Source organism: Nicotiana attenuata, unplaced genomic scaffold (genome assembly GCF_001879085.1).
Source record: "Nicotiana attenuata strain UT unplaced genomic scaffold, NIATTr2, whole genome shotgun sequence".
NCBI lineage: Eukaryota > Viridiplantae > Streptophyta > Magnoliopsida > Solanales > Solanaceae > Nicotiana > Nicotiana attenuata.
The window spans coordinates 175,792-187,968 of NW_017672169.1; the positions used below are offsets into that span (position 1 = coordinate 175,792).

Genomic DNA, 12,177 nt, shown 5'->3' on the forward strand with positions numbered 1-12,177 from the left:
ATAACCATGAATCCAAGAACCGCCCCTACGGGCAACATAAATCAAGAACAGCCCCTCGGGCTTCAATATGAAACAACAACAGCCCCTTGGGCTACAACTCATCACTCACACTGGGTACCTTCTCTCACTGGGGGTGTACAGACTCCGGGAGGGGCCCTTTACGGCCCAAGCGCAATAACAAGCCATCTCGTGGCATAATCAAACAGGCTCTTGACCTCATATCAATCACAAGCCACCTCGTGGCATAATAAACCAGGCCCTCGGCCTCTCATATTTCACAAATCAGGCCCTCGGCCTCGACCTCAACCAAACATGCCAACACATTCCATAACATCATTCAAACTTGTTCCAACCTTCGGAACGCTCAAAACAACATCAAAACATCGAATCACCCTCGGATTCAAGCCTAAGAATTCAAAAACTTCCGAATTCCGAATTCGATCAAAAAGTCTATCAAACCTCCTCCGAATGACCTGAAATTTTTCACACAAGTCACAAAAGACACAACGGACCTACTCAAATTTCCGAAATTCCATTCCGACCCCGATATCAAAATTTTCACCGCCGACCGAAAAATGCCAAGTTTCCAATTTTGCCAATTCAAGCCTAAATCTACCACGGACCTCCAAAATACATTCTGGACGTGCTCCCACGTCCAAAATTACCTAACGGAGCTAACCAAATCATAAAAATCCAAATCCGAGATCGAATACTAAAAATTCAAAACTTGCTCAAACTTTTCAAATTTAAAGCTTCAAACTGAGAATTATTCTTCCAAATCTATTCCAATTATCCTGAAAACCAAAACCGACGATTTACATAAGTCATAATACATCACACAGGGCTAGTCATGCCCGAGAACTGGCGAGTGAAATGCAAAAGCTCAAAACGACTGATCGGGTCGTTACAATAACTTAAATACGAATTTCCATACAATGACTCATACAATATACAACTAATTTTCAACTTTCATATAACATTCAGAAACAAAACCTACAAATAAAATACCGCCAAATGCAGTTTTCATACAAATTTCATACAACTATTATATAACTTTAATATAATTTTTATATGTATATTGTATGTCATGTGTTCTTCTTCTTCTTCTTCGAATAATTTCAATCTGAAAACCCAGTCAAAATCAAATCAAATCTTCACCAAATACCCTCAAAATTGAGATATAAACTCCATTGAATATTCCCAATCGTTTGCATTAACACCCAATCTAAACAAAATAATATTTTTTGAAAAATTCATATTCAAATTCAAGGCTTCGGAACTTTTTTAATGGTTGTCAATGGTGGGGAGTCAAACACCTTCAAAATTTATTGATAGACAATTTAAATTCGAATGATCGAGCCAAATAATTGATATCCATCTGCTGCTATCCCCCCATCAGAATGCCAATAAGAAAAGTGGAAAACCAGAAAAGATTGAAACTCCAGCCATGGCAAAATTTTGATCGATAAAAATTAATCCCCTTCTTCGCCATTATTAGAGAAAATTATGAGTTTTAGAAGAGGAACTATGCCATGCCTCGAACCATGGCCTGGGCGTAACACGACACTCGGTGCCTGCCTGCATGTGACCGAGCGAACCAACTGTATGGCTGGATCAAGATGTGGTATAACTGTAGCTAGAGGTAATTATATGACATGATAATCTACTAAAGAGTCTGACTGAAATATCATAGATGCGGGAAATACCGAAAGGTCTGCAAGTATAAACAAGTAGCCGACAAGGCTAACACATAAAAGCCTGCTAAGATCTGATTGACTGGGTTATAGTCTACGAAGCATCTAAAAATACTGAAAATGCTAACTGCTTACCGGGACAAGGTCCCAGGTATACCTTATTAACGGAAATACTATAATGACTAAAAAAGGGAGGGATAATGCCTCGAAATACTGGGGCTCACCCATAGCTGATACGAGATGTCCTAGCAAGTAGAATCGTCAACCAGTAAATCATTTTCTGCATCGCGAGATACAGGCCCCGGGCAAAAAGGGACGTTAGTATATTTGAATTGCACTGGTATGTAAAACAACTGAAGGAAAGAACAGTAAATACGGTAACTGAAACTGATAACTGATAACTGAACTAAACATAGGAAGTAAGGTTATGAATACTCCCTCTTCTGAATGACGAACAAGCTGTTTATCTGAATATTAAACTGCGGCCTCAGGCCCTATATATATATATATATATATATATATATATATATATATATATGTGTGTGTGTGTGTGTGTGTGTGTGTGTGTGTGTGTGTGTGTGTGTGCGCGCACGCACAAATTGCAGCCTCGGGCCCAAGTATACGCATACATAATTGCAGCCTCAGGCCCAAAAATGCATAAAGAATAAACGCGGCCTTGGGCCCAAATACAGGTGTTCAACATTCAAGAATTTAGAATCAGGAACTGAGAATCATACTGCAATACATGATACTGAAATAATGAACCATACTGAGTTACATGATACTGGAATAATGAATAGGACTAGAATGAGATGTGTACTCATAATAAGTTGATTCGTCATAACTGAAACTCATAGAATATCGAATGATTATGAAACTATACCATATAGAGAATAGAAGTTCTACTGCTATTCATGGAACTAAGGCATAATTACTTTCTGAGGAAACTAGTAATAGTCATAATGAATGGGACGTAGGGAGAATCATAAACATTCCCAAACGTAAAGAGTTAGCCTCACATACCTCAATTTCGCCCCTTAGTGATAGTACAATGATCCACAACACTAAGAACCTTCAACCTACAATAGCAACATCTAATGGAACCAATATTAGTAACAAGTTCCATAACTTAAGCCACTTAGGCATATTATCAAACACCTTGTAGGCATAAATCTCTACATCCCATCACCATATATATTTAGTTCATCCAACTAACACCATTCATCAACAATTTATCCCACCATCATGATTAACTAATTTATAACTTCCACATCACATATGTGACCATCCATCCACACCCAACCAACAAAGTTCCATTAAATAATCATCTATTATATCCCTACAATAGTTATGTAATTAAATTGGGAATTTATGACTTCCAATCACCATACCAAGAGTTCTATTTCTTATTCATACTCATATTCCCTTAATAAATCCACACATGTAAGTCTAAGGGAGTAGGATTACCTTTTTGGAAGAAATCTTGCAAAACTTCTTGGTAATTTGGTAATTCATCCGCGCAGTCCTCTGCCAGCCTTTGGTAATTTGGTCATAACTTCTTGTAGGAAAGTCCAAATGACGAACGGTTTGAAGCTTTAGAAGCTAGACTCAAAGAACTTTCTTTTTATAGGTTTTGCATCACCTAAAGCCTTATATATCTGTATATATGCTCGTCCAAAGTATGGTCTTGTGCGTACTCATTTGGAATTTTAGTCTATCATGTAATTTTCCAACTTGGCTTAGACTTAGTTCTCTCCTTGGGCCTCAAATCACTTATGATATGCCTAGTAGACTTCTTATCATAACCAATCGATTGCCATCACGTTAATACTCATTTAAGTTATCCACAACTGATTCAAATTTACGGGGTGTTACAAAATATTGTAGACTTGGTATAGAAAGAGGGAGGAAAAAAATATTGTGACAGGGGGATTTACTAAATTAATGGGCTAAAATTGAGGAGACTCATTTAAAACTAATTTGTATATAATCGGTATATTATATATAACCATGTAATTAAGTTAAAACTTGATTAGGGAAAAATAAGTTTCATATGTAGTATATATAGGTAATAATATTAAAAGCGGATGAATTATCAGACCTGACTCATATTTAATACGGATAAAAAAATTAGATTAACTGAGTGATAATACAGATATTCATATTATCCATGGCTTCTTAATTGCATATGATCACTTTTTGGAGAATTCTAGTCTCCATAATTTGAGGAACCCCCAATTTGAGTCTTTGCAAATATAAAAGTTAAGTTTATTGGTTATCCAATTTTCAAGCGGATAATATGAATCTTATCCATGTTTGACCCATTTTTAAAAGGAATTATTACACAAATAGCCGGCCAGATTTAATATTTACTTTTAGGTTAATTCTTCTTGTTAAAAAGTTCATTCTATTTAGGTTAATTCTTTTTTTTTTAAAAGTTTATTATCCAACCTATTTTTTAATGGATAATATAAATAAATAATTTTTTTTTAAATCCATTTTGCCACCACGGGAAACACAAGTTGTTTTATGAGCTCATGAGTCATATTGAGTCACAAATATGTTGCTAGAGATGCCTGTAACAATTGGCGTATTAGAGAAATTGACTATAAGTTGGCACAATAGTCCAGTTGACTAGTAAACATTTACGTGCAAGTTATATATTTGGTCTGTCGGCAAAAAATTATTATATTCGGTAGCTAAATACACAAAAATATACATTGATTATTAATCAAATTTATATATAATATATAGAAAATATAAATTTTCCGGGGGAATGACTAGACAGTGTAGTTTCCCAAAAAACTTATGTAAAAATTTCACGGGACGTCCTATTTGGTCGCCCCCATATAATCTATATCCATATTTTTAAAATTATTTAACCTATACTCTAATTTTAACAACTTCAGATGCCTCCTGACCTATGCGTTCCTTTCTTCCTCCTCTTCTTTTCTGATGAGTTCCCCGATTTAGGATCTTGAGAGTTCACGCTGAACTATATCTGTAACCCGGCCGGTCGTTTTTAGAATTTACGCCCCCATCCCCTATTAACTGCTTTCCCCAAGTTTATTTCTGCTATTTTGAATTGCGGGGATGGTTGGTTTTGAATTTCGGAGAGTTTATGAGAGCTTAAGTGCTGGAAAGTTGACCGTAGTCGGAACAGTGTGAAGACGGTCTCGGAATGAAAATCCGATGGTTCCTTTAGCTCTGTTGGGCGATTTCGGATTTAGGTTCGTGGTCGGATTGTGTTTTGGAGGTCCGTAGCTAATTTAGGCTTGAAATGCCGGAAGTTTGATTTTTGAAGTTTCTGGTTCGATAGTGAGATTTTGATCCGATGGTCGGAATGGAATTCCGAAAGTTGGAATAGCTTCGTAGTGTTGAATGTGACGTGTGTGCAAAATTCCAGGTCATTCGGACGAGATTTGATAGACTTTTTGATCGAAAGCGTATTTTTGAGAAATTTGGAGTTCTTAGGATTGAATTCATGTTTAATTTGAGGTTTCGATATTGTTTTAGGTGTTTTAAGGATTGGTACAAGTTCGGGCAGTGATATTAGACTTGTTGGTGCCTTTGGTTGAGGTCTCGGGGGCCTCGGGATGATTTCGGATGGTTGACGGGAGGTTTTGGAATGGTTTGAAGCAGTTGAAGCTGCTGGTATCTGTCATAACCGCACCTGCGGTTTGGGTTCCGCAGGTGCGACACCGCAGAAGTGGCTCAGTGGTCGCAGAAGCGGTTTTGGAGGCAAAAGGGAATCGACCGCAGATGCGGTCAGGTAACCGCAGAAGCGGCACCGCATCTGCGGTGATGTAGTCGCAGGTGCGGAATCCCCCCCTTAAATGAAATGTATTGGGTTTCGTAGATGCGAGACCGCAGATGCGGTAATCGCTGGGCAGATCATATAAATCCTTGCCTTCGCGAAACTTAGTCATTTTTCATCTTTTTTCAAACGGGAAGAAGCTTAGGAAGCACTTTTCAAGAGGGATTTTCAGAGGAGTTCATCGGGGTAAGGTCTTTGATCCCTAAACTCGTTATTGGGATGATTTTTATCAATTTAAGCATGAAAAATTAAGGAAAATCAGTGGTAATTGTGAGATTTAGAGCTTGGGATTAAGAGACTTTGAAATGAGAATTTGAGGGGTCATTTGGGCTCCGATTTTAGTGTTCTTGGTATGTATGAGCTCGTGAGAGTGTGAGCATTCGGGAAATATAAATTTCACTCGATTCCGAGACGTGGGCCCGAGGGGCATTTTGGTCATTTCACCTTATTTCGCGTATTAGCTTAGAATTTAATTGTAGAATCAGTTACTTGAAGTGTTATTTACATTATGAAATTTAATGAATAGATTTGGGCCATTTGGAGTCGGATACTCGTGCCAAAAACGTGGTTTCGCGTTGACAATTGAGCCGGTTCGAGGTAAGTGGCTTGTCTAACCTTGTGTGGGGGACCTTTCCCCTTAGGATTGATATTGTGATAATTGAAATGCCTTGTACATGAGGTGACGAGCACGTACTTGTGCTAATTTTTGGAAATCCGGTTTTTACTTCATTAGAAATAGCCTTGAATTGTGTTCTTCTTTTCTTGCTTACACTACTTGGAAATTTAGCCAGCTGTTAGACTAGAGAAGCATGTCTACTTGACTAAATTGTTCTATTTGACTTAACTGCCTTAATTGTATTACATGAAGCATGCTAGGCTAGAATTATCTGTCTGACTTTGGTATGAAATTGATTGAATTGAGTTCTTGTTGCTGCTGTGTATTTACTTTGAGACTACGAGACGGTATCCCGGGAGCCCCCCTCCCTGTATGTTTACTTTGGGACTACAGAATTGCATTCCGGGAGATCCCCCTGCACTTTTACATTGGAACTATGGGATTGCACCCTGTAGATTCCCCAGTACTGAGTATTTATATTTGGGACTATGGATGTGGTATTCCGGTAGATCCCCGCGCATTTATGAGTTGGACTACGGGAATGCACCCGAGAGATCCACTGGATATGATATTTATATTTGCGGACTACAGGACGGTATCCTGGGAGATCCCCGGTTGTTATCTCGGAGCTGAGCTGTATTCTCTTTCTGTGTTTTACTTTCCTTTGTAATAGTTGTTGTTGTCCTTCATATCCTGTGTTACTTATTTACACTATTTATTTCACAATGTTAAACCTTATATTATTATTTAACCTCAGTAGGGCCCTGACCTTCCTCGTCACTACCCGATCGAGGTTAGGCTTGGCACTTACTGAGTACCGTTGTGGTGTACTCATGCCCATCCTGCGCATGTTTTTCATGTGCAGATCCAGGTACTTCGACTCAGTCCTACCACCCCTGAGGCGAGGTGATTGCTATGGCGACTTTGAGGTATATCTGCCGCGTCCGCAGACCGAGGAGTCTCTCTCTATTCTTGCTGTTTAGTATTAGCCCTTCTGTATTTCAGTTCTGGTTAGACATTCCGGAGTTAGAGCTATGTAGTACTTCTTAGCTTGTGATTCATGGGTTTCCGGGTCTTGGATTTATGTGTTGGTTTTGAGAGTTAAATATGGTGTATGCCGAGCGGCACATTTATACACTGATTATTTCTTATTTCTGTTTTAAATTGTTTTACTTCCGCAAATTTTGGTTTCTTTTTCGCAATTTAGGCTTACTAGTCGTAGAGACTAGGTGCCGTCACGATGGTTCACGGAGGGCGAACCGGGGTCGTAACAATATCTCTTAGTTCATGGCAATATGCAAGAATAAAACTGTCATCTTCGCTCTCCGGATTTGCATTTCTTGGTAATACATGGTTTCATTGGTAGTACTGCCTTTCTCTTCTGCCCGCACACTCACCGAAATGGAATTATTAAATTAAACTTCAGACTTGGGCATCTGAAGTTCGCCAATAGCAGCGCCTAACTTCAAACTCAAATGTCTGAAGTTTATACTTTAGTATCTGAAGTATATACCCCATATGTTTGACAATCTTAGCCAAATATCTGAAGTTCATAACCAAATGTCTGAAGTTTATATCAAAATATCTGAAGTTTATATCAAAATGACTGAAGTTCATAGAATAATATCTGAAGTACACAATTTAATTGAAGTTTGCCCTTGCTTATGAACTGAAGTTTGCGTGATTGCCTTTGCAAGTCAGGCCAAACTTCAGGCAAAAATATCTAAAGTTTTGTTTTGATAAGGCTACACTTCAGGCAAAAAATTATGAAGTTCAAACTTCAGACATACACAATTGAACTGAAGTTTGCCCTTGCTTATGAACTGAAGTTTGCATGATTGCCTTTGAAAGTCAGGCCAAACTCCAGGCAAAAAATTCTGAAGTTCAAACTTCAGACACAAATTTTTGCTACTTCAGGCTCGTATGTCTGAAGTTACGCGAAAAGTGAGTATGCTTGCAATTTTTTTTAGGAATTTTTACCTCCTATAGAAAAGGTTAACACCTTATTTATTTTAAATAAATACCATTTTAAAAAATTATATTCTATAGATACCTTTTAGTGTTTATAGCAAAATTTCTAATTTTGGTTGTCTCTTATCCTTAAGCCACTAAACACGCTATTTTTTATTTTTCTCTCTCCTTTTTCAGATTTTTCTCTCTCATAATTACCGTATTTCATAAAAACTTCTCAATACACGTTCTTTCTCTCTCTATTTTGATACACTCTATTCTCTTTTCCATTCCCTGTAAACACGCTCAAAACCAGAGAAACCTCTCACCCACACCGCTTCCTTCTTCCCCATTCTCAGTATGAACCCTAATTTCCTCTCGATTATTGTTATTTGTTTCTATAATTAGTGTGGTAAGTATTTAAAATTTTAGATTTTCGCTTTTTTTGTTTATTCTCAACATCTCTACTCACCAATTTTTCTCTAATCAACATTATCCATCTGTATTCTCACAATGTTTGATTCAACATCCCGCAAGTTGATTACCAGAGGTATACCCACTAAAATTCTCACTTTCGATGGGCCCTCATTCTCCTTGCAAATCACTCAAGGGGAATTGGATGCAGGTTTAGCCAAAAATATGGCATTGGAGAAGAGAACAAAATCTCGCCATGACAATTTCAAAGAAACCCAAGTTGGGAAATCCTTGAAGGAAACAAGACTTCGCATTGCGGATAAGAGGAAAAAATATATTACTAAAGCTTCATCTGTCAAGGGGAAGGAGGTTGGAGCAAGTAAAAGCTCGGAAACACTGGAAGAAAGGGTAATTTCTAATGTATTCATCTGTATTGTTGATGTATTCCTCTGTATTTATATGTATAAACATTTTGACTTCACTGTTTTTTATGTGTATAAATACATGTAGATGTATTAAGATTTATTCAAAAAGTATATTCAATGTATTTTTGTACTTACAGAAATCAATGATACAAATATGTAGATGTATTCTGATGTATACAAAGTTTGACTTCATTGAATTATATGTTGCATAATGTATTTAGATTTATTTAGATGTATTCAAAAAGTTCATTCACTGTATTTTTACTTACTAGACTGACCTTTTCATATTGTATAAAGTTGTATTTATAAGGATTTTCAAAGTTTCCATCACTGTTTTCTACTAATTGCAATGTCTTTATTTGTTGTATGTGTATGTATTATATATGTACTTACATTTCTATCACTAATTTCTAACTCTAGTTTACTTTTTCATTTTGTATTCAGTTGTATTTATATGTATTCATAGCAGTTATACTATGAAATATGTGTTGATGTGACATCTGAAATGTTTTTTTAATTCTTGTTGTATGCAGGAAATTAAGCTGTTTGTGAAACAACAGCCTATATTTGCACCGCATATCAGTGTATATACTAACAATAATATAGTCTCCGACCTCAAAGAAAATCTTACTCTGGAGCAGTACAAACAACTGGGTAATACTTGTTTTGGAAGTTTCCTTGAAATGAAGCATTGTGAAGTCCAACATCAATTGTTCAGATGCTTCATGGTTATGCAGTTAGAAGGAAGTCCTGATGATGTATTTTCAATATACGTCAATGGTACAACATTATCTTTCTCAATAAGGGAGTTTGCGCTTGTGACTGGCCTCAAATGTGTTGGTAACCCTGATGATTTTCAGTTCAATGAAAAGGTTCCTAACCGGATTGTTGGGACATACTTTGGCGGTGCCAATCTTGTCAAAAAGAAATATTTGTTGAAATGCTTTGCTAAGAAGAATTGGGGTCATGACAACGATGGGGATGCCTTCAAGATAGTTGTGTTGTATTTAATACACACTTTCATATTTTCATCCGAGAAGAACAGCACAACCATCCCAAGGCTGCATTTTGACTTGGTCGAGAGTAGGAGATATTCTGATTATCCATGGGGTATAAAAGCATTTGAAAGCCTTATAAAATCTATTAGCAAGAAGATGGATTCTCAGAAGAAGTACTATAGGATAGCTGGGATGCCTCTAGCCATGCAAGTTTGGTTTTATGAGTGTTGTTCAAATGTTGATCCCAAAATTGCATTGCGAGTTGATAACGTGGTACCCAGAATACTCAATTGGATATCCACCGGAAATCAGCCAAACTTTGCTTATCTGATGAACGGCATGTTCAATGACCAGGGAAACATGGTAATTTACTATTTGTTAGGTGGCTATTTTATTTTTTTCTCTTAGAATACCTTTCTGTTAGTCAATACTGTTGCATACAGTTTCATACAGTTGCATACAACCTACATTTGCATACAACTTACATTTGATTTTAGATTTTCATACAACCATGGTAGTTCACTTTGAGTGTATTTCGTTTTTCAGATTGTTTACAAGGACATCTAGCCAAGCGATATAGAGCTTGCCGTTATTCAAATTCCTCCAGTAGGCGTTGCTGTTGAGAACAATCCTACTCCTACTCATTCAGACAAGTCGGCAGAGGATTCAGATGACTTTTCACCTACACCTGATCTTCAGTCTAAGAAGAAACATGCTGCAAGTGTTGGTCCATATTCATCACCGCCCCATAAAAAGCGCAAAGAACAGATTATACATCCCTCAAATGCAGATACTCAATTCAAGATTCCTCCTATTGGCGTATCTGAAATAGCACAAAATGTTTTGCATCACAATCAGTCGGCAGATTCCAAAAATGATGAAGTATCTTCTTTATGGAAAGATCTAAATTCATTCAAAGATTACGTGAGTTTTTTATGCACATATTAAACATTACAGATTAGTGCTTAACATTCGTATATTTTTGGCGCACTTCTCTAATTATTTCTGTCTTGCTTAGGTGATGGGTGAGTACACGTCTCTAAGATCATTGATCAATGAGAACTTTAAGATGCTTTCTGAACATCTTCAAGACAACCAGCAAAAGGAAAGTGTATACCAGATAAAGAAAACCACAAGGAGACGTGATGATGGTATTGAAATGTCATATGTTGCCAACTTGCAAGATAATCCAACAGGTCACATACAGACTGATACAGCTATCGGCGATAATGAAGAGGTATAACTGTAATGAACCGACCGGTCATTTTAAGAATTAACGTCCCGATTCCCTATTAACTGCATTCCCCATGTTTGTTTCTGCTATTGTGAGTTGCCAGGAAGATTTATTTGGAATTTCGGAGAGTTTTGGGACACTTAGTCCCTAAATGAGAGTTTAAGTTTTAGAGTTTGGACCGTAGTCGGAACAGTGTAATTACGGCCTCATAATGGAATTCCATTGGTTCCGTTAACTCCGTTGGGTGATTTCGGGTTAGGAGCGTGTTCGGATTGTGTTTTGGAGGCCTGTAGCTTAATTAGGCCTGAAATGCCGAAAGTTGAATTTTTAAAGTTTCCGGTTCGATAGTGAGATTTCGATATCAGGGTCGGAATGGAATTCTGGGAGTTGGAGTAGCTCCGTAATGTTGAATGTGATGTGTGTGCAAAATTTCAGGTCATTTGGACGAGGTTTGATGGACTTTTTGATTGAAAGTGTAATTTGAGAGTTTCGAAGTTCTTAGGCTTGAATCCGATGTTAATTGGTTGATTCGATGTTGTTTGAGGTGTTCTGAAGATTTGTATAAGTTTGAATAGTGGTATATGACTTGTTCGTGCTGTTGGTTGAGGTCTCGGGGGCCTCGGTGTGATTTCAGATGGTTGACGGAAGATTTTGTGTTGGGTTTGGCAGCTGAAGTTTTTCCATTACTGTCATAACCGCACCTGCGGCTAGGGGACCGCAGGTGTGGGCCTACAGAAGTGGAAGACTAGCGCAGATGTGGAAGTTGGCGTGAAGGGCTGAAGTGCAGGTGCGAATGATTGGTCGCACCTGCGGGACCGCAGGTGCGGGAGGTGAGGCAGGTGCGACATTTTGATTTAAAGTGAAAGCCGCAGATTTGGTGCTTTGGCCATAGATGTAGTATCGCAGATGCGGTGTAGGGACCGCAGATGCGAAAAGCCTGGGTCAGAAAATATAAAAGGTTCCCTTCGTGAAACTTTGGTTATTTTTACCATTTTTAAGTTGGCTTTGGAGCTTTTTGCGAGATTTTGA

The 12,177-nt window shown here is 37.7% G+C and overlaps 1 protein-coding gene across 1 annotated transcript; it reads left to right on the forward strand.

Annotated features, from left to right (window-relative positions):
• The first annotated feature begins 5,300 nt into the window (after window positions 1-5,300).
• Window positions 5,301-11,157, forward strand: LOC109212143. The gene is made up of 5 exons (XM_019375758.1): window positions 5,301-5,466; window positions 8,703-8,899; window positions 9,450-10,277; window positions 10,482-10,838; window positions 10,933-11,157. Exons 1-5 carry the CDS (start codon window positions 5,301-5,303, stop codon window positions 11,155-11,157), a joined length of 1,773 nt encoding a protein of 590 aa, XP_019231303.1.
• The last annotated feature ends 1,020 nt before the right edge of the window (window positions 11,158-12,177 follow it).

Bases quoted from the DNA above. Each gene is read 5' to 3' on its own strand.
- LOC109212143 (XM_019375758.1), top strand. From the start codon at position 5,301: ATGGTTGACGGGAGGTTTTGGAATGGTTTGAAGCAGTTGAAGCTGCTG. The intron at 5,467-8,702 runs GTAACCGCAGAA...AATTGGATGCAG, and splicing joins TCGACCGCAGATGCGGTCAG to GTTTAGCCAAAAATATGGCA. The intron at 8,900-9,449 runs GTAATTTCTAAT...TGTTGTATGCAG, and splicing joins CGGAAACACTGGAAGAAAGG to GAAATTAAGCTGTTTGTGAA.